The 23,199-nt window shown below is 39.4% G+C and overlaps 1 protein-coding gene across 2 annotated transcripts in view; it reads right to left on the reverse strand.

The window, feature by feature from the left end:
* The window catches only part of PDHX (pyruvate dehydrogenase complex component X), a 71,906-nt gene that overhangs the window by 47,679 nt on the left and 1,028 nt on the right, over positions 1 to 23,199 (reverse strand). For both annotated transcript variants that reach the window (XM_049648377.1, XM_049648384.1), the window contains exon 2: positions 7,551 to 7,631. In XM_049648377.1, coding sequence (XP_049504334.1) covers positions 7,551 to 7,631 — 81 coding nt within the window. The remainder of the gene's footprint in view (positions 1 to 7,550; positions 7,632 to 23,199) is intronic.

The following is a 23,199-nucleotide window of genomic DNA, read 5'->3' on the forward strand; positions in this document are numbered from 1 at the left end:
GATTCGAAGTATCCTCCGTTTGGGCCCTGATCAACAATTTAGTGCTACAATTGAGAAAAGCTGCAAAGCAGAGTAGTTACAAGGAACTTTTCCAACTCAGACACAGGTTTGATTCCAAGCTCTGACACTTAATGAGTAATCTTGACCAAACTACTTAATCTCTCTGACTCTCAGGATGGTTTTGTTTTGAATATGTAGCTGCTTTAAAAAAAAGATCATGGAACTGGAAATGTTAGGTTAACGCTTCAAATACATCTTCAAATAACACTTCACAACACGTTTAGATAAAAACGTTAGGTATGTTATTGAGAACCATTAAGAACCAGGACTCCTCCTCACTCCCTATCCTATACTCTGTCATTCCAAACAGATCATTCAACAAACATCAGTATACAAGGCATTATACTAAGCACTGGGTAGAAACGCAACAATAAGACATGGTTCTGTCCACAAAGAGCTTGTATTCTAGAGGGGAAGGCTGAGAGGCCAGGACAGAGCATCATGGATGGTGTGAGGTGACAGACAGCTCCTCAGCAGCCAGGTTGCAGGAGATGGTGGCTCTGCAGTGTTCCTGTGTGTCCCTGCCCCATCTCCTTGTGGTGCACGTCAGCAGCCGAGGTGGAGCGGGCCCGGAGCGAGAGTGCGGGCCCCAGGAGGGGCCAGAGCAGAGGCCCGCCCGGGGGCCGCTCCCCAGCACCGAAGCCAGCATCATCGTCCGTTCCTTTGTCCAGATGGGCGGCTGCCGGAGCGGAGGACTGCAGAATAGAGAGGCTCCCCTTTCCCTTTTTAAATTCTGGGCATAAAGTAGAGTCTCGATCAAACACAATGGTGATATTTATGAACTAAACACATCCTCTGGCTTTAACAAAAGAATTCTGTCCTGCCACAAATTAGCAATACAAGTCTTTATTTAAAAGGGGTATATAGTGGTAGTGGTGGGAGAGAGCTAGATTTTATCTGTAAGACCAAGTAAATCACACCTATATGGACATTAAAGAAAAACCCCTCTTTTTAGTGCTAAGTTGAAACAGAATGGCAGCTCTGATTAGAAACAAAATAATTCAATTGTTTACACGACAAATACTTACGAGCTGCCCCTATGTAAATGACATACAAGACTGTATGGTAAAAAATAATAATAATAAAATGAGACAGACCTGCTTCAAGAAGTTCCTAATTTGACTGAAGATTACAAACAAGCAGGCCTTGCCAATCCCATCCAATCAGTGTTTCCAGCAGCGTGTGAAGACAGAGGAGGGGGCCCTACTCAAGAGTTTGCCAACCCTTTCCACTTCATTACACCCAAAAAGACATTTGTATGACCAAAGACCCCAGGCAGCTGGGCTCCTAGGCCAACAGAGGAGGTCCTGCCCTGAAGGCTAAAGGCGTGAGTAGCAGTTAGAGAAGGAAACGTCTGGGCAAAATTAACCTTCACATCCTTCTGACCTCTTACGTCTTATTACATGGCCCATTTCAAGTGCTCAACACACATGTGCCTAGGGGTCACTCACTATATGGGGCAGTGCAGATACATAACATTTCCATCACCACAGAAAATTCTATTAAACAAAGCGGTAATCAGTAAGGGCACCCCCCAATTCTAAAATTCTGACATAACAGAAATATTAACAATAAATGTAAAAAAGTGTGCTGACGGAATGCTGTTCAGCAATAAAAGGAAGGAACAGCCTACAACATGAACGAACCTCAAAATCATGCTAAATGGAAGAAACCAGTCACAAGACAGACGACACATTACAGGATTCTACTACAGGAAATGCTCAGGAAAGGCAAAATTTTAGAGCCAGAAAGCAGATCACACTAGGGATGGAAGCAAGAAGTGAACGCAGTCAGGCACCAGGGATCTTTTGGGTGACAAAAATGTTCTGAAACTGGATTTTGGCGAGGTCACACACGTCTTTCTACTTAGTAAAAATTATGGAACTGTGCACTTGAAATAGGTGAAATCTATGGTGTGTAAATCATGCCTCAATAAAGCTGTTAAAATAGTCGTATCCTGGAAAAAAATGGTGAAGCTATTTGTGAAATGCATGTTTCAAAAGTTTTTCATTTTAGCACCACAAACATGGATACAAATCCCCAAAAATAACAGACACCAGAGCTCTTGTACGGAAGCCAGAGACCCGTGTAACTCTGCAATGGGCCCTAGTGATAACACTTCAAACAGTCATCAACCCCTTCAAAAACAGTTTCACTTCGGAATTTTATACTCTGCATTAGTGAGATAAAAGCTATTTGAGATAGTCATAATCCCCAGGAATGTCCACATGAAATGCCAGTCTCTGAGGGATAACATGAAGAGGGGCAGCAGGAGACATCACTGATGAGGCACACGCTATGTTCCAGACACTGTGGCTCAGGAAGTACTTCATGTTACTACTACCTCAACCGAGTTTTGTTCCACAGTGTTTCATGAGACAGTTCATACGCTGAAATATCTCAAGAAAGAAAACAATGTCTTTCACACCCTCAAATATGCGCTCACAAAAGGGGGGGGGGGATGAGAATATTTTCTTGCTTTTGTTATTCTAACAGATTTGATTTCAACTGATTAAAAAATAAGTTATATCCATGTTAATTAAACTGAAAATATCTGAAGCACATTTTTCTGAGTAACAGACCTGTAAAATAGATGGGGAATTACAGCTCAGTTCACCTTTCAAGAGATTCTGACGTTGTACGTGTTACCTGTCACTTTTGAAGTGTCTTCTCTACCAATTTTACAGTGCATACTCTTTACATAATCCCAGACTAAAACTAAGTACTCTAATACTCATTATGAAACTGCTTTGCTAACTAACAATCAACAATGGGAAAAATGTATGTGCTATTGAGTATTTCCAAGACATCCATCAACAAAATGAAATGAAACTGAATTACAGAATTCTAAAGCTAGAGATACTCCTTAGATTTCAACTACTTCAACTCACCCCCAGATATTTTCATGCCAGAGTGGGAACCCCAAAGGACAAACTGTGATTCCCAGACCAGAGTTCTTCCCACTGCCTTAGCTTAAACACACCCCCACACACCCTTCACACACCCCCATGACAATAGTAATAATAGTTGTGAATTACAGTCTCAGAGAAACATTATAGGTTTGTAAGACCAAACTACTATCCATTAAAGGTCATCAGATCATTAGTCTTTGCTTAAAAATAAACTAGATTTATAATTAGACAAAACACTATTCTTTTCTATGAAAAAACATTCAGTCCTCTTCATGTCTGAAGGTCTAAACTCATTGTTTTAAATAACACTGATCATGCAGCATTAAAAAGATCTCAAGAAAATTTTTTTAAAACACAGCTAATAAGAAAAAATGGTATAGTTTTATGCATGAATATGTTTTTAATACAGAATGACTGAACCAAGTGATTATAAATGTATCGAGCACCAAACATACTTAGAAATACAGTCACATGTGTACAGTACATAAACATTAATGAAGTTTTAAGTTACGCTCAAAAGATCACAATTAAATCATAAACATGGAACTTAGAAAAAAGAAGACAGCGAATTACTGAATCTTTGGACCAAAGATTAAGATTACTCTCAATTATTTATAGTCTATCAGTAAACATACATTTCTCTTCAGTTGGCGGAACACAATTTTAAGAGCAACCTTCAGGGAAACATGCTCCAGGGGCTTAAAGCATATCCTGGCTCTTCCTATGTGAAAACGGCACATTGTAAAATCAAAAGGAAAAAAGAACAGAATGATGAGACCATATGTCTCCTGGCTCTTCATCATACTCTCCATATTCTAATGGATGTGAATAACTTACCAGATTGCCAGTGAGCTAGAAGTCTGAAAGACAAATGTGCTCCAAAGAATCCTTCTTATCTAGTTGCCTCAAAATGTGAAGAAATTTAATCTTTTTATAATAACCCTAAAAGGCTGTTCTGTGTCTGAATCATTATGTAATGACACCAACACTCTGTCATATTGAATGTGGAAATAGCCAAAGCTCTGTAATTCATCAGGAACAAGAAACCTAAAAATAGATTCCAATTGATTCCATTATTTATAAAGGTGAAGCTTTCTTAGATACTGATACTTATTTTAAAAGATAGCAGCCACGCAGAGCCAATTGCTCAGAGTGCTTCTTAATGAAGCACTGGCTCTTTCATTTAGTGACAGATGTCCTTCTCAAATTCTAGAAAATTCTCTGCTACTTTTGCCTTGAAAATTACATTCTCTCTTTTCTCCTTCTAGAATTCCTGCTATTGGATTACCGGATGATTTTCATCTTATTCCCCATGTCTCAATGTCTTGTTCATATTTTCTACTGCTTTATGTCTCTGGGCTGCATGTAAGCTAATCTTCTCAGGATAGACTTCTGTTCACTAATTCTTTGCTCAGTCACACTTCAACCCAACCTTGAGTTTTTCTCTTCTAATTTTAGAGACAATATTTTTCATTCTTAGAAGTTCTGTTTGTCCTTTCCAAATCTGCCTAGACATTCTGCAGAGTGTCTCTTTTCATATTTTCAACTCCTTCTCTTACATGTTTAGTCATTTCAAACATACATCTCTATGTATCTAATAATTCCAATTAACTTAAGTCCTTGGAGATCTAGTCCTGAGACTTGTTATGCCTCATGACCCTTGCTCCTAAAAGACTGCTTCCATGTACAATATTAAATTTGAGACTGTGAACTCTTTGTAAGTGGGACTTTTCTGGGAATCTTGTATGGCTTGGATTGGAGGCTGTGTCCTTCCAGAATAATGGCTTCTGCCAGGTAACCCAGGAAGATTATCAGCCCAGAACCACTTTACCTCTGCCTGTGAGTTCCAGAAAATGCAAGTACTATAAATGTGAACCTCAAAGCCTCATGAGGACATGTCTATGAGAGCAAATTTTCAAGGGAGTAGGCATTCTTATTCCATATCAAGTCAAACAAATGAATTTGCCTGTTATCATATGGCATTAAATTCCATCCATATGCTGATGACTTCACTCATGAACTTCAAATCGTACAACCAGTTGTCCATTCAACATCTTTGCTTGAATGTCTAATAAGCATCTCAAATTTACCACGTCGAAGCCTAAACCTAATTCTTGATTTCTCTTCCTTCCCTCCTCCCCGCTCAAAAACACCTGTTCCCACTCTCATTTATTCTTCTTCCAGCTCAGGCCAAGTGGGGCACATGGCTTCAACTCCCACCGACCACTACGGATGCTGCAGGCATTTGATGACTCCCTTTTCTTGTATTTAAGTGCTACTTACCATTAAGAAATTTGTTTTATAGTTTTCTATCCAGTAGTGAGCAGAGGCCCTACCCCTTCTCTTTAGATAGTCATACTGACCGAAAGTCCTCAGGGTTGACTTTTCAAGTGTGAGCAGGCAAAGAGGGCTCTTAAATCACCTATAGTTTGCTCTTGATACCAGAGCGCTGTGAGGACCCGCTCCGTTCAGTGTAATGCTACTAACAAGGCTCAAAAAAGCACACAGAAACCACTTCCTATAAAATAACCCTAAGTGTGGATACCTTGGCTTTAGGATAGGGACCCTCCCAGACTGACAAACTGACGATTGGTATCGATGTTCCTTCCTATAACCTATCTGACCGCACACACGCGGCACCCTTAATGCAGCCTGAGCTACCTGCTGTTGCCAAAATATATGTCGTGATATCTCACTTCCAAGGTCTTGCCAAATCATTTACATTACCCACGTCCTTCCTCACTTTTGTGTTTATTTCTGTTTTTTAAATTTATTATTTTTTAATGTTTTTATTTATTTTTTTGAGACAGAGAGAGACAGAGCATGAGCAGGGGAGGGGCAGAGACAGAGGGAGACACAGAATCTGAAGCAGGCTCCAGGCTCCAAACAGACACCACAGAGTCTGACACGGGGCTCGAACCCACAAACCGTGAGATCGTGACCTGAGCCAAAGTCAGACACTCAACCGACTGAGCCACCGGGGCGCCCCTATTTCTGTCTTTTTTAAATAAAACCCCAGTATTCTATAAGGACCAAGGCAAATAGTACCTCATCTGCAAAGCTCTCTTATATCCCTGACACACCGCCTGCTTTTAGCTTACTCTTCCCTCTGCTAATACACTTACTGATCAACCACTTACCGTACTGGCAGGTGTGTTCCAATTACTATGCTAGTCATAACGGGGGAAGGAGAAGTATCAAAATGCAGACATATTCCCCACTAAGGAACGGAATTAAGTAATGCTTCCAACCAAGCATGGTCTCTAGCGTGGCCAAGACCAGTCATGGTCATCTGGGTAGCCTCAATGTACCATACCTCCTAGCCTCCATATTGGCCCAAACCATAGTCCCAAGCTCCTGCCGTGAGGTCCATTCTGTAACCTATCGTATTGCCTTTCCTAGCACTCCTAGTCTCCCTCAAAGAAAGGGGGCTTTCTCTCAAAACTCTCAAGCCAATTTGGCTATGTTTCAGAAGTGAATACTTGTAGCCTTCTTCCCAATCCCCATAACTGTCATCACTTACAAAAGTGACACCAGGAGTGTCCTGGAATCATAGCTTAACTGTCACACTCTGAATTCCTGCCTACCACCTAAATTCTCTCAGTGCCATTTTATAAGCACCAGACTAGACCACTCAATACCAGCATTTGCCTGGATGACATCTGTGCCCACTGAGTCACATACAGACATCCTAGAAGTCCTTGCCAGGGCCAGTCTCTGGAATCAGACATAGCATCCCAAGCCATGTCATCCATTCTGCTCCCCTCTTTCTGTTTTTAACATTTGGTTCACTATTTCTCAAGCTGAAGCATAGTAATGGCTACGGGGAATTCATCTGGTCCATTTCTCTGTCTAACAACCTCTAATAGGGACTGGAGACGCATCCTCTTTCCTCCACAAAACTTTAACGTATTGCAGACCGAGTAAAGCACAGGGAAAGATGGCTGAAAGAAGCTGTCCCCCAGTCAATACCCGCGTGGGTGCAGGTTTTCTACCATCGCACATGGCAGCGGCCAGAGGGGCAAAAAAAGGAAAAGAAAGCAGCCACCAGAAAAATAAAGTCTCCTTCTCCAGATGCCTTCACAGTAATTGTCCCCATGTCCCTGCATGACAGAGGCATAATAACACACTTACTATCTAGCAGGGCTAGACTCCTTCTCCACTCTCTTCTTTTGGGAGCTTTCTTTATTATCCTTACTTATTTGTTCTTGCCAATGACATTCATAATCAACTTGCTTAGCTTCAGGAAAAACACACACACATACACAGAATCATCATAAAGCCACAGATTAACATAAGGAGATCAACAAATTTATGATGCTGAAACTAAAAACTAAGTATAAGGACTGAAACACAACAAAAACCCCAAAATATTTTGCCATTCTCTGCTTGTGAAAAGATACAGGCTGAATCAGAAAACCTTTGCTACATTATATTGCCATGGGAAAATTTTATCTAAAAACACTTACATTAATGAGCGGAGGACATGATTTAATTCATGTATTGTATAACACAACTGATTGGAAAAGAACCCCAAATGAGGAAATAACACAAGGCATTAGTGGAGTACTTGCTTACCTTCCTTTTTTAGCCATTTCACAATATTTCCTTCTTCCATTGTAGGAGACAGCGATGGCATCAGTATCTTAATGGGATCAACTGGAATTTAAAAACAGAAATATTAGATGGGGTGCCTGGGTGGCTCAGTAAGTTAAGCGTTTGACTTCGGCTCAGATCATGATCTCGCTGTTCCCGAGTTCAAGCCCTGCGTCAGGCTCTGTGCTGGCAGCTCAGAGCCTGGAGCCTATTTCAGATCCTGTGTCTCCCTCTCTCTCTCTCTCTGCTCCTCCCCCACTCATGCTCTGCCTCTCCCTCTCTCAAAAATAAATAAACATTTTGAAAAATTAAAAAAAAAAAAGATTAGTCACGAAAAAAGAATGCACCCTCACGAGGCATCAATAAAAAGGCCAAATACTCTAAAATCAAATTCAATTTGAGAAGGAAAATATTCCAAAACTTAAGACTCCCAAGTGGTCAAATTCAGGGTCCAGTAAATGGTATGAAAACATAAAATTCTTATGTATTTTTTTAAATAACACTCTTACGGAATATTTCAACTCATTTTTCATAGTTCCCCAGTCCTCTCTGTGTATTTTCAAACCAGATGCTTACAAGATTAAAAAAAAAAAAAAAAAAAGTTGATTTATGTTTCATCTCCTTCTCCTTCATGTTTGTTACCGCAACATACATATATATATATATGTATATACATATACATGTACATATATATGTATGTATATTTACAAGTAAAATGATCAAAGGAAAAGATAAATAACAAAAAAAAGAAAAAAAGAAAAAAAACTAGGGCTCTCATAACCTACAACAAAGTAATCAAGATTAGACTTTAAGAAACTGATTGTCTTTTTTAGTTCCCTCTCCTATCACACTATTCAAGAATCAAAGGTTCTTACTGGTAAGCACTAAAGTCAAGACTTGCCTTGTCAAAGATGACCAGGCAAGCGAACCTCCATGGTTAAATCGACCTCAGATTGTGTTCCCCACCACAATTTAACTAGGGACCCCAAAAGGTACACCATTCAGTGAAGCACAGCTTCACAGTCTAAAAGGGACACAGTCTCACAGTCTCTATATTTGTCCAGATGTGCTTTTCCAATAGTTGTCCAGTGTCCAGGACTACACTCAAAGAGCACACAGTCGGCACATTAAGTTCACATAAAGTTTATACCAATAAAACAGTTAACAGCATATTCCAGCTATCAGCAGTAGCCATGGTAAGAAATTACATTCCCTGAAACCTTCCACAGAACCTATTCTATCCTCAGATTATTCAACTGTCTGACCCAAAAAAGCAAAACACTATATAGCACATGTAATATTTCAAATGAGGAAGAGCACAGAAAAGGGCTTCTTCTTTTTTTTCCCCCATTGATGTTTTAGGGTTAAAAGCAAGGGAACTGAACACTAATGTTAAAGGAGGTTAAATATATCCTTTGGGAAACTAATAATTTACTGTGACTTCAAGGGGAAAGTTCCTATAGCTTCATGGTAAAGGAGTTCCATCTCTGAACCATTTGGAGGGAAGTTTCTGTCCTCTCTCCACCAAGCCCACATACCTGCCTCAGCCTCTTCCTCATTTTACCTAAGAATTGCCTTCCTTAGGGAACTTGCATTTTTCTTTCAGCGCTTCCTGTGCTAGGCATAAATGCACATGCCTTTCAAAGACAGAGAGCAGGCCTACCTCTGTTTCTGCCATCAGGGTCCACTGGGTGTGAGGAAGCAATTCAGGTATGCATGTTTGTGTGTTTGAACTCTCCTCAAACGAAAGCCCAAAGTCTAAATATGGGGTGATACTGGGGCAACTGGGTGGCTCAGTCAGTTAAGCTTCCGACTTCGGCGTCGGGCTCTGTGCTGACAGCTCAGAGCCTGGAGCCTGCTTCGGATTCTGTGTCTCCCTCTCTCTCTGCCCCTCCCCTGCTCATGCTCTGTCTCTCTCTGTCTCAAAAGTAAATAAAACATCCAAAAAAATTAAGAAAAAATATGGGGTGATATTGAGAAGCCTAACTGTAGAGGGCCACAGATCTAAGTCACATTCTCCAATACAACAAAACCGCCAGCATTAAAACTGTTACTTTGATCCCCATCTGACTTTTTTGCCTCTCTCTCAATGGGCACCAAACTCTAAGGACAGAAAAGTAGAATTATCACTCCTTATACCCCAACAATGGTGGAGTCCAAACCAAACTCTAAGTCAATATGCCCATTTCATCAATGAGAAAACTACAAGCCATTGATTAAGGGATTCGAATTCTTCCTGCCTAAACCTCAAGGCTATCCTCTACTACATGGTACTACCTCTCATCATTAATTGATGATCCTCACAAATATAGATCATTAATTAATCACTGTCTCTTCACCCAGAAATTCAAACACAGCAAATCAGACACTGCAAGTCCATGTGAACATTTTTCATATCTTCAGTCAAATATCCCAATAAGCCCTTTCCCTACCTTAGGCTTAAAGAATTCGGGCATTGAGAAACCACTTTTCGTACCAACAATGAATATTCTGAATGTAGCAGAAAACAAGTAATCATTAAGTGCATTGTACCTTGAAAATAACGGAGTAAAAACAGCCACAATGACTTTCCTAACTCCTGATAAATCCTCATTTATTATTTATTAATAATTGACTTATTATTAAGTCACTTATTTCTTATTAACACCTGATTTATTGTTAAAACACAGTTATCTCAGAAGAGACTGGCGAACGAACACAAGCCATCAACTCCTGTGCATTATGTCTTTCGAGAACTTCCACTGAAAAACGGTTTCATTTAACTTCCAAGCTAGGTTTAGTTGAAATGCAAACCATGAATGTAACACAGCTTACAAAAATCTTTGCATTTTTTCTGTAGTGAAATAAGTCCTCATGGACTAAAAAAGGCACATTAAGATACTGAATGGGTAGAAAAGAACGCAAACTACTATGTACAACCCCAGTGCACTGTTGTCTATAAACACCAGAGTACTAAATTCTGAAGTAAATTAGAATTCGGGGAAGTGCATTTAGGGAAAGCACAACACACACAGGCAAACTTAACATTAGTGATGCACCTCCACACCCGAACCCTTAACAAGCCTATGCTTAATTGGAAGAATTCTTAAAAAGTGCTCAACGCTTGACAAACTAACCACATTTGGAAACAATAAAATGAGCTTTCTAATTCCCTAAATTATGTTGTGTATGCCTTTTGCATATTTTTCATGGCTTGATTTAGAAAACAAAAACATTTGTCTTCACAAAGTTAAGCAAGTCCAAGCCTCAGCATTTAATTTTTTTAAGTTCATAGTGACAAAGGGGGTTTGAAAAAAAAAAAAAATTACCTTCTAATAGCATGACAATAAGAGGTCAGCCTCTTCTTGAAAAACACAGCTTTAAAAAAAGTCCTAATACATTGCTTCCATCAAGAAGAAGGCTGGTATTATGAGACAGAATTATTCATAATCACATATATATTAAATTTATAGCAAATAGATTCCACTTCAGAGCAGCATATAAATGGACTTCAGTGATTCTACGTCCAGATTCTAATTTATGACAAACCCTAAATCAAGTCTTCCAAAACAAAATCTCACTTCAACATTTTTATACCTTCGTTCTAGTTACCATGTTACAATTCATATTTATTTTATGATTCTAACTCCTATCATAATCTCACACCTACGAGACCTTCACATTTCCATTATTCCTGACGTTAAGGACTATATTACAAAACTTTTGTATTTATTAAGTATTATTTTCCAAATTACCACATCAAGAACTGAAAATTTTCATATTTTAAAAATAAAAAGAACATAATCATTCCTCACACAGCCACCCTTCAAGGATGAATTGAAATTGCTTCTCTGAATAATGACAATAAAATATAACAATTCTATAATAGATCACTACCTTTGCTCTGAAGTGAAGGTGATAAAAGACAAAGAAAGACATTTTGGACATGTCTCATATTTGGTACTGTCTCTTGATTGATTACACCAGCTTACTAAAGAAAGTAAAATGTGCAATGTATTTTCTGATTAATCTAGCCAATCTACCCTCAGATTCTCATGCCAGAAAATTACGTCAAAACATAAACATTAATTTACTAATAATGGTACGTATTTCATTCTAGTGTATCCTCTTTCGACTGGAACATTATACATACCTTTTCCATATGTATTTTTTCCAGTGATGAAGCAAGTATGCAATCATATCATCTTTGAATGACAGGCTACACATAATTAATACCTGCCCTTTATGGCTGTCATCAATTCTATTCAGATAGTATGGGCTTTTCTAGACTTCTTGGAATTTTGGCCTATACCTAATATTTTTACTTTCATTAGAAATTAAATATAGTTTCTCTTTCCATTCCAGTAAGCAGTCTGTTCTACCTTTTTCCTGTCGAACTGAGGAGGCCTCGAAATGAGATTACATTTCCTAATAACTGGGCACAACTATGAATAAGAATAAAGGAAATGTGTTTTATTCTCCACTGGTCCTACCAGTTATTTCAATTAATACTCAAAAATACACACAAATTTTAGTTAGAGTTTAACTCTCTGGTAGTCATTTTAGTGTTAGCATTTTATTCCTTTGTATCAAACTAACAAATTATAGCTAATGGCTTGTGAAGTCCTTCTGTAATTAAAAAAAGAGGACTGTGGCAATGTACATTTCCAGTTTATATTTAAAACATAATGATTTTAAAAAGTGGAACCTCAAAAATCACTAGAACTATTTTGTTTTAATGTTTATTTATTATTGAGAGACAGAGAGTGAGCATGGGAGGGGCCGAGAGACGGGGAGACAGAATCCGAAGCAGGCTCCAGGCTCTGAGCTGTCAGCACAGAGCCCGACGCGGGGCTCGAACCCACGAACCACGAGATCATGACCTGAGCCGAAGTCAGATGCTTAACCGACTGAGCCACCCAGGCGCCCCTCACTAGAACTATTCTAATCTTTTGTTTTCTTTAATAGAATGACACAATCAACCTTTTTTGTTTAGTATATTGCTGCCTTCCATGTCGTTATCAGGCACACAGCAATCTATCAATCACTGAATTTTACAGCAGTTTCTCTAAGTAATTCCTATATTTCTTCAAATCTGGTCTTTCAATCTTTCTGCAGAATAATTGTCTTCAACTTCAAATAAGGTACACTAATCTTCTATTTCTGGTTCCCTAAAGAACTTCTTTTATCCTAAGAACAAAACATTCATACTTCAGTAATTATATCAAAGCTTTAAATTGATGATATATACATCAACTCCAAAAGATCTCCAGATTAAAAAAATAATAATAATATATGCAAACTCTTAAAATATAAAAGCAGAACAGATTGCTTTGTGGTTAATATGAAGCAGATCTAAGCCCTATCACTCTGACGAAGGAAATTAAGGAAATTCAGCAGTTTACATATGAATATTGCTTGAGCATCAGGCTCTGGTCCATTTAAGGGACTGTTATGCAAATACACAAAAAATCGTGAAGATAGACCAAATGAAGAAATAAATAATTCAATACTTTCTTAGTGCGCCTCCCTGTTCTTAACACTAATTTGCTTCTTCTCTAATAGGAAGAGATGTTGCTCATTTAAGCGCCTCTCTTTCCAATGCAAGAGCTCACTACATATAATTAACCTTTAGAATTTCTGTTAAAAATAAAACAATTGTGCCACCTGCAGGCTGCATGAGATAACACAGAATGAAGTAACTAAAGCAAATTTTCTTAAAAATGAGTACTTGTCGTAGAAGTCTTCTTTATTCAAACAGTGATTTAGGTGTAGTACCAGTGTAAGAATAAATTGAAAATGTCAATGGACAACAGAAAATGTATGCGTAATAGTTTGTGAAAATGGCATTTACAGGTCCTGCCATGGTAAAAGACGGCCCACAAACAGTATATGTGGCATCATCCATTTCCCACCTGCTTCGCTTGTACACACACGGACTGAAGGATGTGCTCCAAAATGGCACCAGTGGTTCTCTGGCTGGTGATGGTATATACGTGCTTTTTATTTCTTTTGTTTCTTATAATCTACATTTTACTAGTTTTCTCTAGTAAGTTTATCCAATTTCACTCTGTGCCCAAAACTTATCTAACACCGAGAAAACAAAACAAACAAAAAAGTACTTTTGTTTGGTTATTTTTAGATAAACCCCACAAGGACAGGGCAAAAAGGAGGAGTAACAGCACACAAATTTGGAGGCAGAAAAGTAAAGAGATGAGTAATTGTTGTCCAAAGAGATTCCAGTAAGCTGAATCCTAAGCCAGCAGTGGGGAAAGCTGAGATAATCACCCGTTCATGCAACAGAATTGCCCAAACGCCCAGGAACCAGCTGTACGAGGAACTGGGGAATGCTATCTGAATGCTAACTGGATCCCCTCCTGCAGTCCAGTGCTGGGTAACAACCTTTCCTCATTCAACAGAAGACTGGGACACCGGAGACTGTTTCTCTGGAGACGGCAAAAGAGAAGACCTTTAGAATGAAGGATCAACTTACACATGTGGGGGTATACAGGAAGGGTATAAAGAAATTAGCAGATTATCTGATGTGACTGACAATACGGCAAGCTGTGCTGAGAAGCTATTAGATACTGCGGGATGAATCAGCAATAGTTATCAGAGAAAACTAAAGAAAAAATTTTAAGGCAACAATACAGGAAAAGCCAACAGTAAGAAAGGTAACAATGATAATTTGGGACAATATAGGACAATCTCAAGATGTATTCAGTGTAAACACTGAATGCGGATTTAACCAAGAATTGCAAAGTAACTACACTGGAGGAACAAGAGAGGGAAAACCTAGGGGATGGCGCTGACCAGCACTCACCCACAGGTAATATGTAAAACAGAAATAGGGAGACAAACAAACGCTGGAACAAAGAGACAAAACCTGTTGCTTATAAGAAAGAAGACTGGGAAAGCAGGGAGAGATGGGGAGATCTGCTGCATTGTTATAACCTTTCAGTACTATCTGTTTAAACTATATGCATGTATTACTGTGTTAAAGTAAATATTTTATCATTTAACAAACATGTTTAGTTAATTTTATAAAAATCCTAACAAGCGGCAGCAGCATACCATAGTGATTTAGAGCACAGGCGCTGGAACCAAACCGCCCAGGTTTAGTATAGATCCACCACTTACAAGTCACCTACTCCTTCTGTGCCTCAGTTGCCTCTTCTGTAGAACAGTTCGTAAGGACTAAATAAGGTTAACACGTGCAAAGTCTTCATGGGTGGGGGTGGGGCTGGCAAACAGCCAGTCAGTCTCAAAAACGTTAGCTAATTATTACTGACAGGTAGCACAGAAACGGTTAAGAGGGTGAACTCGCACACATCCGGAGTTGGCCATATGTATTACCGTATCATGCATTACAATTCCTTCTTCAAGTAACGAAAAATAGATTCACTGTTCCTCTCACATCTCAACCCTAAACACGAAGGTTTCCTTTCTACTCTCTCCTTCACCTAACCTGGCCTCATTCTCACAGCTACAATACACTAGCTCTTGATCTCTATTTTAACTGTAGTGTACGTTTGAAAACCAAATTCTCATTAAAATCAATAGTAAATGTGGGGGCACCTGGGTGGCTCGGTCGGTTAAGCTCTTGATCTCTGCTCAGGTCATGATCTCATGGTTTGTGGGTTTGACCCCCGTGTCCAGCTCTGTGCTGACAGTGCAGAGCTTGCTTGGGATTGTCTCTCTCCTTTTCTCTGCCCCTCTCCCCGGCTTGTGCTCTCTCTCTCTCTCAAAATAAATAAATGACCATTTTTAAAAAATCATCAGCAAATGTTTGATCTTCAGTGGTGCTGTCATAACATTCACTACCAAAGCTAAGGAGCAAATCAGGCTCTCAGTAAATGCCTCCTGAGCTCCCATTATCCTAGTGCTAGACCAATATAAGACCAGAATCTTGACCTCCAAAGGATTACAGTTCAAATGGGAAGTCAAGATATATACACAAGTACTAGAGGGTAGTAGATAAAAATGCTCTAAGAGTACTAAAGAGCAATGAAAGCTGAGACTTGGGCTGATCAAGAAAGGAAAAAAAAAAATCTGCTATGGCTATTATCAAAAAAATCAAAAACAAAACCAAAAAAAAAAAAAAACAAAAACCAACCAACCAAACAAAAACCCCATCCTAACAAATAAAACCCCCAGAAAACAAGTGTCAGCAAGATGTGGAGAAATTAGAATCCTTGTGCACTGTTGGGGAGAAAGTAAAATAGTGCAGCTGTTATGGAAACCCATAGGATTCCTCAAAAAATTAAACAGAAGTATTACCATTTTCTCCAGGCCTCCTATGTTTGGGTATACACCCAAAAGAACTGAGAGCAGGGGCTGGAACAGATATTGTACACCCATATTCACAGGAGCAATATTCACAGCAGCCAAAAGGTGAAAACAACCCAAATGTACATTGACAGATGAATGGATAAACAAAATGTGCTATAGAACTACAATGAAATATGATTCAACCTTAAAAAAAGAATGAAATTGGAATACAGGCAACAGGACAGATGAAACCTGAAGCCACTATGCTATTAGCTAAATACAAAAAGACAAACGATGTAGGATTCCAGTTGCATGAGATACTCTGAACAGGTACATTCGTAGTGATAGAAAGAAGGTGGTCACCTGGGCCTGGGGAGAGAAAGGAAAGGGGAGATTTTGCTTAGGGGACACAGGGTTTCAGTTTGGGAAGATGAAAAAAGTTCTAGAGATAAAGACCGTGGCGATGGTTGCACAACAATGTGGACGTATTTAATGCCATGGAACTGAACACATAAAAATAATTAAAATGGTGAATTTTATGTATATTTTACTACAATATATTTTTTTTAATTTAAAAACTTTGTGCTAGGTAAAAAAAACAAAGTGAGAAAATGAGCAGACATTCCAGGTGAGGAGAGCATCACATCCATAGAAGGAGGTGGGAATTACAGTTCAGAGTGCCTGGAGAGTGGAACAGAATGAACATAAAAAGTGGGCATGTAAGTTAAAAACGTACGTTACAGCACTATTATAGCTTAACTTGAATACCTCGTTAATGGGGTTGACGTTATTTAAACTGCAATGGAAAACTATGAAAGAATTTTTGAGCAAGAGAAATACCACAACTAAAAACTGAACTTGTTTGCAGTTCCACACAAACAGCTGACCTTCACAAATCTGCAATTTACAGAAAAAAATAACACTGCACAGTTGCTTTGACAGGGTCGCAACTATAAATCTCGCAGAAAAATTAAAATAGACGGGCTTCAAGTACCAAAAAAGCTACCCATGAATGTGTTACCTGTTCTCCTTTACTCACTGAGACCGCTTGGCCTGAGAGACTGAAAAGGCACCCAGGACCTTCCATTAGATCTTCAAATGTCTGGCCTCCATTCTAAAAGTGGTAGAGAGAAACGGGAGGCATTTCTGGAAGATCATTTCATGGCAGAGGAGTGGAGTGAAGAAAGGAGAAAGACAAGGACACCTGTTTGTTCATTCACTTGTTTATTCAACAAATATTTATTCAGAGCCTACCAAGTATTAGGTGTTCTTCTAGGGGCTGGAGATATCAAAAGTGAAAACGGACAAAAATTCCTGCTTTCATGGAGTTTTCATTCTAAAGAGGGGAGACAGAAAATAAACATGACGTGTCTGGTGGTGATAAGAAATAAGAAAAGAAAGGCAGGTAAGGGAATACAGTGACAGTGGAAGAACTATTTTATCAGTTGATCAGAGGCCTCCTTTGATAAAATGAGCAGAGCTGAATGGAAGAAGCCATGCAAGTATCTGATGGAAGAGCTTTCTAAACAGAGGAAACAGCAAGCACAAAGAATGAGCAGAGAGTATGCTTGTTGCTATGTTCCAAACACACAGAGAAAGCCGGCGCACGGGAGTGGAGTGAGAAAGTGAGGAGGTACGCGGTCCGCTGAAGTCAGGGAACGGAGGGTTCCTACCATAGGGGGCCTTGTAAACCACAGTCAGAACTTCAGATCTCAGACTGAGTTTAATAAGAAGCCTTGGAGGGTTTGCAGCAGAGAACTGGCATGATCTAATTTATAATTTAAAAGCACTGTGAAAGCTGCATGGAGAACAGTCTGTACTGGGCCAAGGGTAATGGTAGGAATACCTACTGGGACACTCGCAATAATCTAGAGCAGAGATCATGGTAGCTTAGACCATGCTAGTTGGTGAGGAGTGGTCAGATTACATCTCAAAGGTAGAGCCAACAGGAATTTCTGATAGACTAGATGTGCCATACGAAAGGAGTCAGGGATGACTCTAATTGTGATACAAGTGAAATAACAAAAATCAAAATTAGATGCCACAGCTCCAAAAACAAAATCTTTCTACCTGTATAAAGTGCCCAAACAGCCTCATAAACTATATAGACTCTATTCCTATCCAGTTGTTCAAACGTATACAGAAAAATCCCACTAAACATCAGGTCAGTTACACAGACCCTGTGCTTACTCTTGTGCAAGGCACTGGCCTCAGTACACAACCCAGAGAACTTATACTTGCTCTTTTCCCCTCTCTTAGCACGAGAGCCACCATATTTATAAACAATACAGTACTTGGTATTTCAGTGCTCACCTAAAGTACAAAGTGAGATGACTGAAGGGTGTGAGGCAGGAGGGGATGGGAGAGATCTCCCATCTGCCCTTCTGAATCTACCCCTCGACTTTCCCCAGACCACTGTGCGTGCCTCAACAACACGCTTCCTTGTGCCTTGAACCCACCGGGGTTCAGCCACAGGGCAGTAGAAAGCAGGAGATGAAGGGAGAGCGGAGAGGGGGGTGGTCAAGGTATTTACTTCCCCAGCTCCCTCCCCGTGTAGCCACCTGGGCTGGTTAGATCCTTCAACTGAAGGACACACCTCCATTACAGGATCCTCCCCGCAGGCTCCCTCCTTTCCAGCTCTAGCAACTGCCCCCTTCCCATGCCTCTTCATGATGCCACTCAGCACCTTGCTCTAAATAGCCCCGCAGCACAGCACCACCTCTACACCCGGAATTCACAAAAAGTAGTCATCTAGTAAACTCTCCTCAAATTACCCATTTTTACGGTGCCATCTATTCCCTGTAGGACCCTACAGAAGATTTAGGAGAATAGCATTTAAGTAATTAGAAAAATTTCAACCCGCAGAAGAGGTCACTCTATTTGAAGAAATAGTTCGAACCAAGATTTCCAAATAACTGGCTTTATATAAATGTATTCGCTAGCCATTTATTTATAATGGGAACCCCTATACAAAAACATTCACTTCTTGTTCTCAGATATGGTAAATATCCTTGCAAAATAGCACTATTTTCTGTAGGAAATGACAGACATGTTTATGGAAATAGGCTGGAGACTAACTGGTGTTTAGAGATAAATTACAGGGAGATCCACAAGTTTCCTGAAACTACATAGAAAATTTTGCACGTACACATTTTTCTGAAGAAGTGGTATAACTTTTATCAGTTTTCAAACAGACTTGTGTCTCCCCTAAAACCTAGCACTAGTACAATCCCAAGGAAGTTCTCCTGAAATGTGCCAACCTTAATTCTTCCCTAAAATTTTTCATGTAATACAAGAAAGCCCTTGATTGCAGCAAAGTATTGAGCAGATCACTAGCTATAGTAAATGTACTGCTCACCAAGTACAAAAATAAATAAAATAAAATAAAACAAAATAAAATAAAATAAAATCACCATTCCCTCCATTTTGTTTACAGAATCTGCTAATTCTTTCATACACTTAGTATCCAATGGTGCATCTGTAGGGAAGCTGGCCAGAATTGTAGGTACTCCATGGCTATGGAAATACTTCCTCTGAGTGGGAGAAACTGAATACGACAGAAGAGGTTTCAGTTTGCCATACTGGTCTTCTTGCTATTAAATTATAAAATTAAAATTCTACCTAAATCCATTTATTTTGCAATCTTGGAACAGGACAAAAAGAAATCATTACTTAAGAGTCTAGCAAAAAAATGGACACATGCATAAGTTTGGGGATTTACACATTGGCTGTAAAAGGCAAATGAAGGTCAAGACATTAACAATTAGGCACACTCAAGAGGACAGTTGATCCTTGAACAACAGGAGTTTGAAATTTACAGGTCCACTTACATGCAGATTTTTAGAAAATAAATATATTGGGAAAATTTTTGGAGATCTGCAACAATTTGAAAGAACTCACAAACCACATAGCCTAGAAGTACCAAAACATTTAAGAAAAAGTTATGTATATAAGAATACAGTTGATGATATGTATAACACACAAAATACGTGTTCATTGACTGTTTATGTTATTGGTAAGGCTTCTGGTCAACAGCAGGCTATTAGTACTTAAGTTTTGGGGCAATCAAAATTATACATGGATTGTCCACTGCGTTGGTGGGAGGGGTCAATGCTTCTAACCTCCATGTTGTTCGAGGGGCAACTGTGTATCAATTAGAAACTTGCAGATAGGAAGACATTAACATATACTCTAACTCTTAAAGGGTTCTGCCACCCTTTATACAGTCAGTCTAGAATTGTAACTGTTAAACTGTTCTAAAAAAATGATATCACGACTGTCACTGAAATACTATTTCACAATGTAGATATTACTAAAATAGGTCTCACTTCACTTAAAAAAAAAAAAGCGGAGGTGTTCACACAGAATATAAACATGGTGAACACAGCTTCAGCATGCTGACATCGTTCTGTTGATGGCTACGGCCAGGCCACCACCTGACACTGAGGTAGACTGTGGTTAAGGAAACAGGTTCTGGTGTCAGGCAGAGCCGGGTTGAAATTGGAGTTCTATCACCAGAGCACAGCATCAGCCACTGAGAGTATTAAGTGAATTAAGTCATGTAAAGTGCTGACAAGGGTGCATGGTACATAGTAAGCTCTCAGTGCTACTTGTTCTTCTCAAACCCACTTCCCCGACTCCTTTCTTGCTGGAAGAGACCCAATTTTGTTCAATCGTGTACCCTTCTTGTGAACACGTGCTCCGAGTTAGTGACCTCATTGCCCAGTGTGTTAGTCCATTTGGACAGCTGTCGTAAAATACCTGAGGCGGATGGCTTATAAACAACATTTATTTCTCACAGTTCTGGAGGCTGGAAGTGCAAGATCATGATGCTGGCAGATGTGATATGGTGGCTGATGAGGGTCCACTTCCTAATTCATAGATGGCACTAAGCATGGGGCACATGTCATTGCTCATAAAAATGTTGCCAACAAACACCATTTAAGGAAACCAATACTCCAAGTATGACTCCCACGGACAGAGTTTAAGATCCTGGATTAGATGTACGAAAAGAGAAATTATTCAGTAAGTGTACTTAATTCCTATAGTCTATAGGTTACCAAATAGTTGTTTATTTTTATGAAATTACAATTTCTAACAAGCTCAGAGAAAAACAAGCCAACACCATGTAATTCATGCTTTGTAAAATAAATAGTTCAAGGACCACCACCTGTATTTACCACGACAAACAAAAACCTGTATGTGGAAAGTTACGAGACAAATTTTAGCTCCGTATATTAGAAAATAAAAAAACCCAAGATTTCCAAATAACTTAAAGCTGCCCAACAACACTGAGAGCTACTGAGGTAGGCAAAATAACAACCCTGCCTCCCACCCCCCACTCCTCCAAGATGTCCCACATCCTAACATCCAGAACCTGCGAATACATTATGTTACATGGCAAGGGAGCATTAAGCTTGAAGAAGGAATTAAGGTTGTTAAACAGCTCATGTTGAGATGGGGAAAGAATCCTGGTGGCCCAATATAATCACCAGAGTCCTTATACATGAAGGAAGGAGGAGCTGGGAAACTTAGCTTTCATGAGATATAGTGATCTCCCTCTTACAGATGATGTTCAGGCCGAGTGAGCCAAGTTGTTCATGGTGTGCAGGGGAGTAGGTAAAATGTCATGATGCATCTGGGACGCCTGGGTGGCTCAGTCGGTCAAGCGTCCGACTTCGGCTCAGGTCATGCATGATCTCGCGGTCCGTGGGTTCGAGCCCTGCGTCGGGCTCTGTGCTGACAGCTCAGAGCCTGGAGCCTGTTTCAGATTCTGTGTCTCCCTCTTTCTCTGACCCTCCCCTGTTCATGCTCTCTTCTCTCTCTGTCTCAAAAATAAATAAATGTTAAAAAAATTTTTAAAAAAATGTCATGATGCATCAGATAAGGACTGCCTAAGTGAGTTTCCAGAGGCAGAAGTCCTTAAACTAGTTCTAAAGAAAATCCCTGAAACTGCATGCACCTTTCTGTCTGTAACCACCTATGTTCCTTTTTCTGTAGAGAGAGTCTAAAGCATTCAAAGATTCTCTAAAGAATCTGTTTTCCGGGGCACTTGGTTGGCTCAGTCGGTTAAACGTCCAATTCTTGGTTTTGGCTCAAGTCATGATCTCACAGTTTGTGAGTTCAAGCCCCGCATCAGCCTCTGTGCTGACAGCACACAGCCTGCTTGGGATTCTGTCTCCCTCTCTCTTGACCTGACCTTGCTCTTTATCTCTCTCTCTCTCAAAAATAAATAAATAAACATTAAAAAAACAAACAAAAAAAAAGAATGTTTTGCAAACAAGGTTAAGAAACAGTATGGAGTTTCCTCAAAAAGTTAAAAATAGAACTACCCCACAATCCAGCAACTGCACTACTAAGTATTTACCGAAAGGATACAAAAATACAGATCTGGAGGGGCATATGCACCCTTATGTTTATCCCAGCATTATCAGCAATAGCCAAATTATGGAAAGAGCCCAAATGTCCATCAACTGATGAATGGATAAAGTGTGTGTGTGCGCGCACACACACGCACACACGCACACACACGCGCACACACACACACACACACACACACACACTGGAATATTACTCGGCCCTCAAAAAGAATGAAATCTTGCCATTTGCAACAACATGGATAGAGCGAGAGAGTATTATGTTAAGTGAAATAAGTCAGAGAAAGACAAATACCGTAAGATTTCATTCATGTGGAATTTAAGAATCAAAACAGATGAACACATGGGAAGAAAAAAAAGGGAGAGAGGGAAGCATATCATAAAAGACTCTTAACTATACACAACAAACAGGGTTGATGGAGGGAGGAGGGTGGGGGATGAGCAAAACGGGTGATGGGCATCAAGGAGGGCGCTTGTTATGAGGAGCACTGGGTATTAAATATAAGTGATAAATCATGAAATTCTATGCCTGAAACCAGTATTACACTTTATATTAACTAACTAGAATTTAAATAAAAATTTGAAAGAAAACAAAAGGATACCTTCCTAAATTATTTGCAACACTGAGATTTTACTATGTCATGATTTTCTAAGGTAGTGAGTCTTAAAGTGTAGCCCAGCAAACACCACCATAAAATATCAAAACTTGAGCTCCATCCCAGACAGAATATCTGGGAGCTACAGGAAAGTTCAATATTTCACAAAATGGAGAAAGGGAAAACAGGGAATTCTATACACAGTTAAAAAAAACCACTACACCAAGAGGTATTTTATGAAATATTCAACTGAAGAAACTGAAATAAATTGTTCCCATTACCAAAGCTTAAAATCTCAGTGTACTCATCTTTACCGTGTGACTCTGTAACTTTTTTTTTTTTCTGAGTCTCAGGTAGCTCAGAATATGTAAGCATTGCCTACTACCCCTAATTTTTTATATCAAAATT

The sequence above is a fragment of the Panthera uncia genome, chromosome D1 (genome assembly GCF_023721935.1).
Source record: "Panthera uncia isolate 11264 chromosome D1, Puncia_PCG_1.0, whole genome shotgun sequence".
NCBI lineage: Eukaryota > Metazoa > Chordata > Mammalia > Carnivora > Felidae > Panthera > Panthera uncia.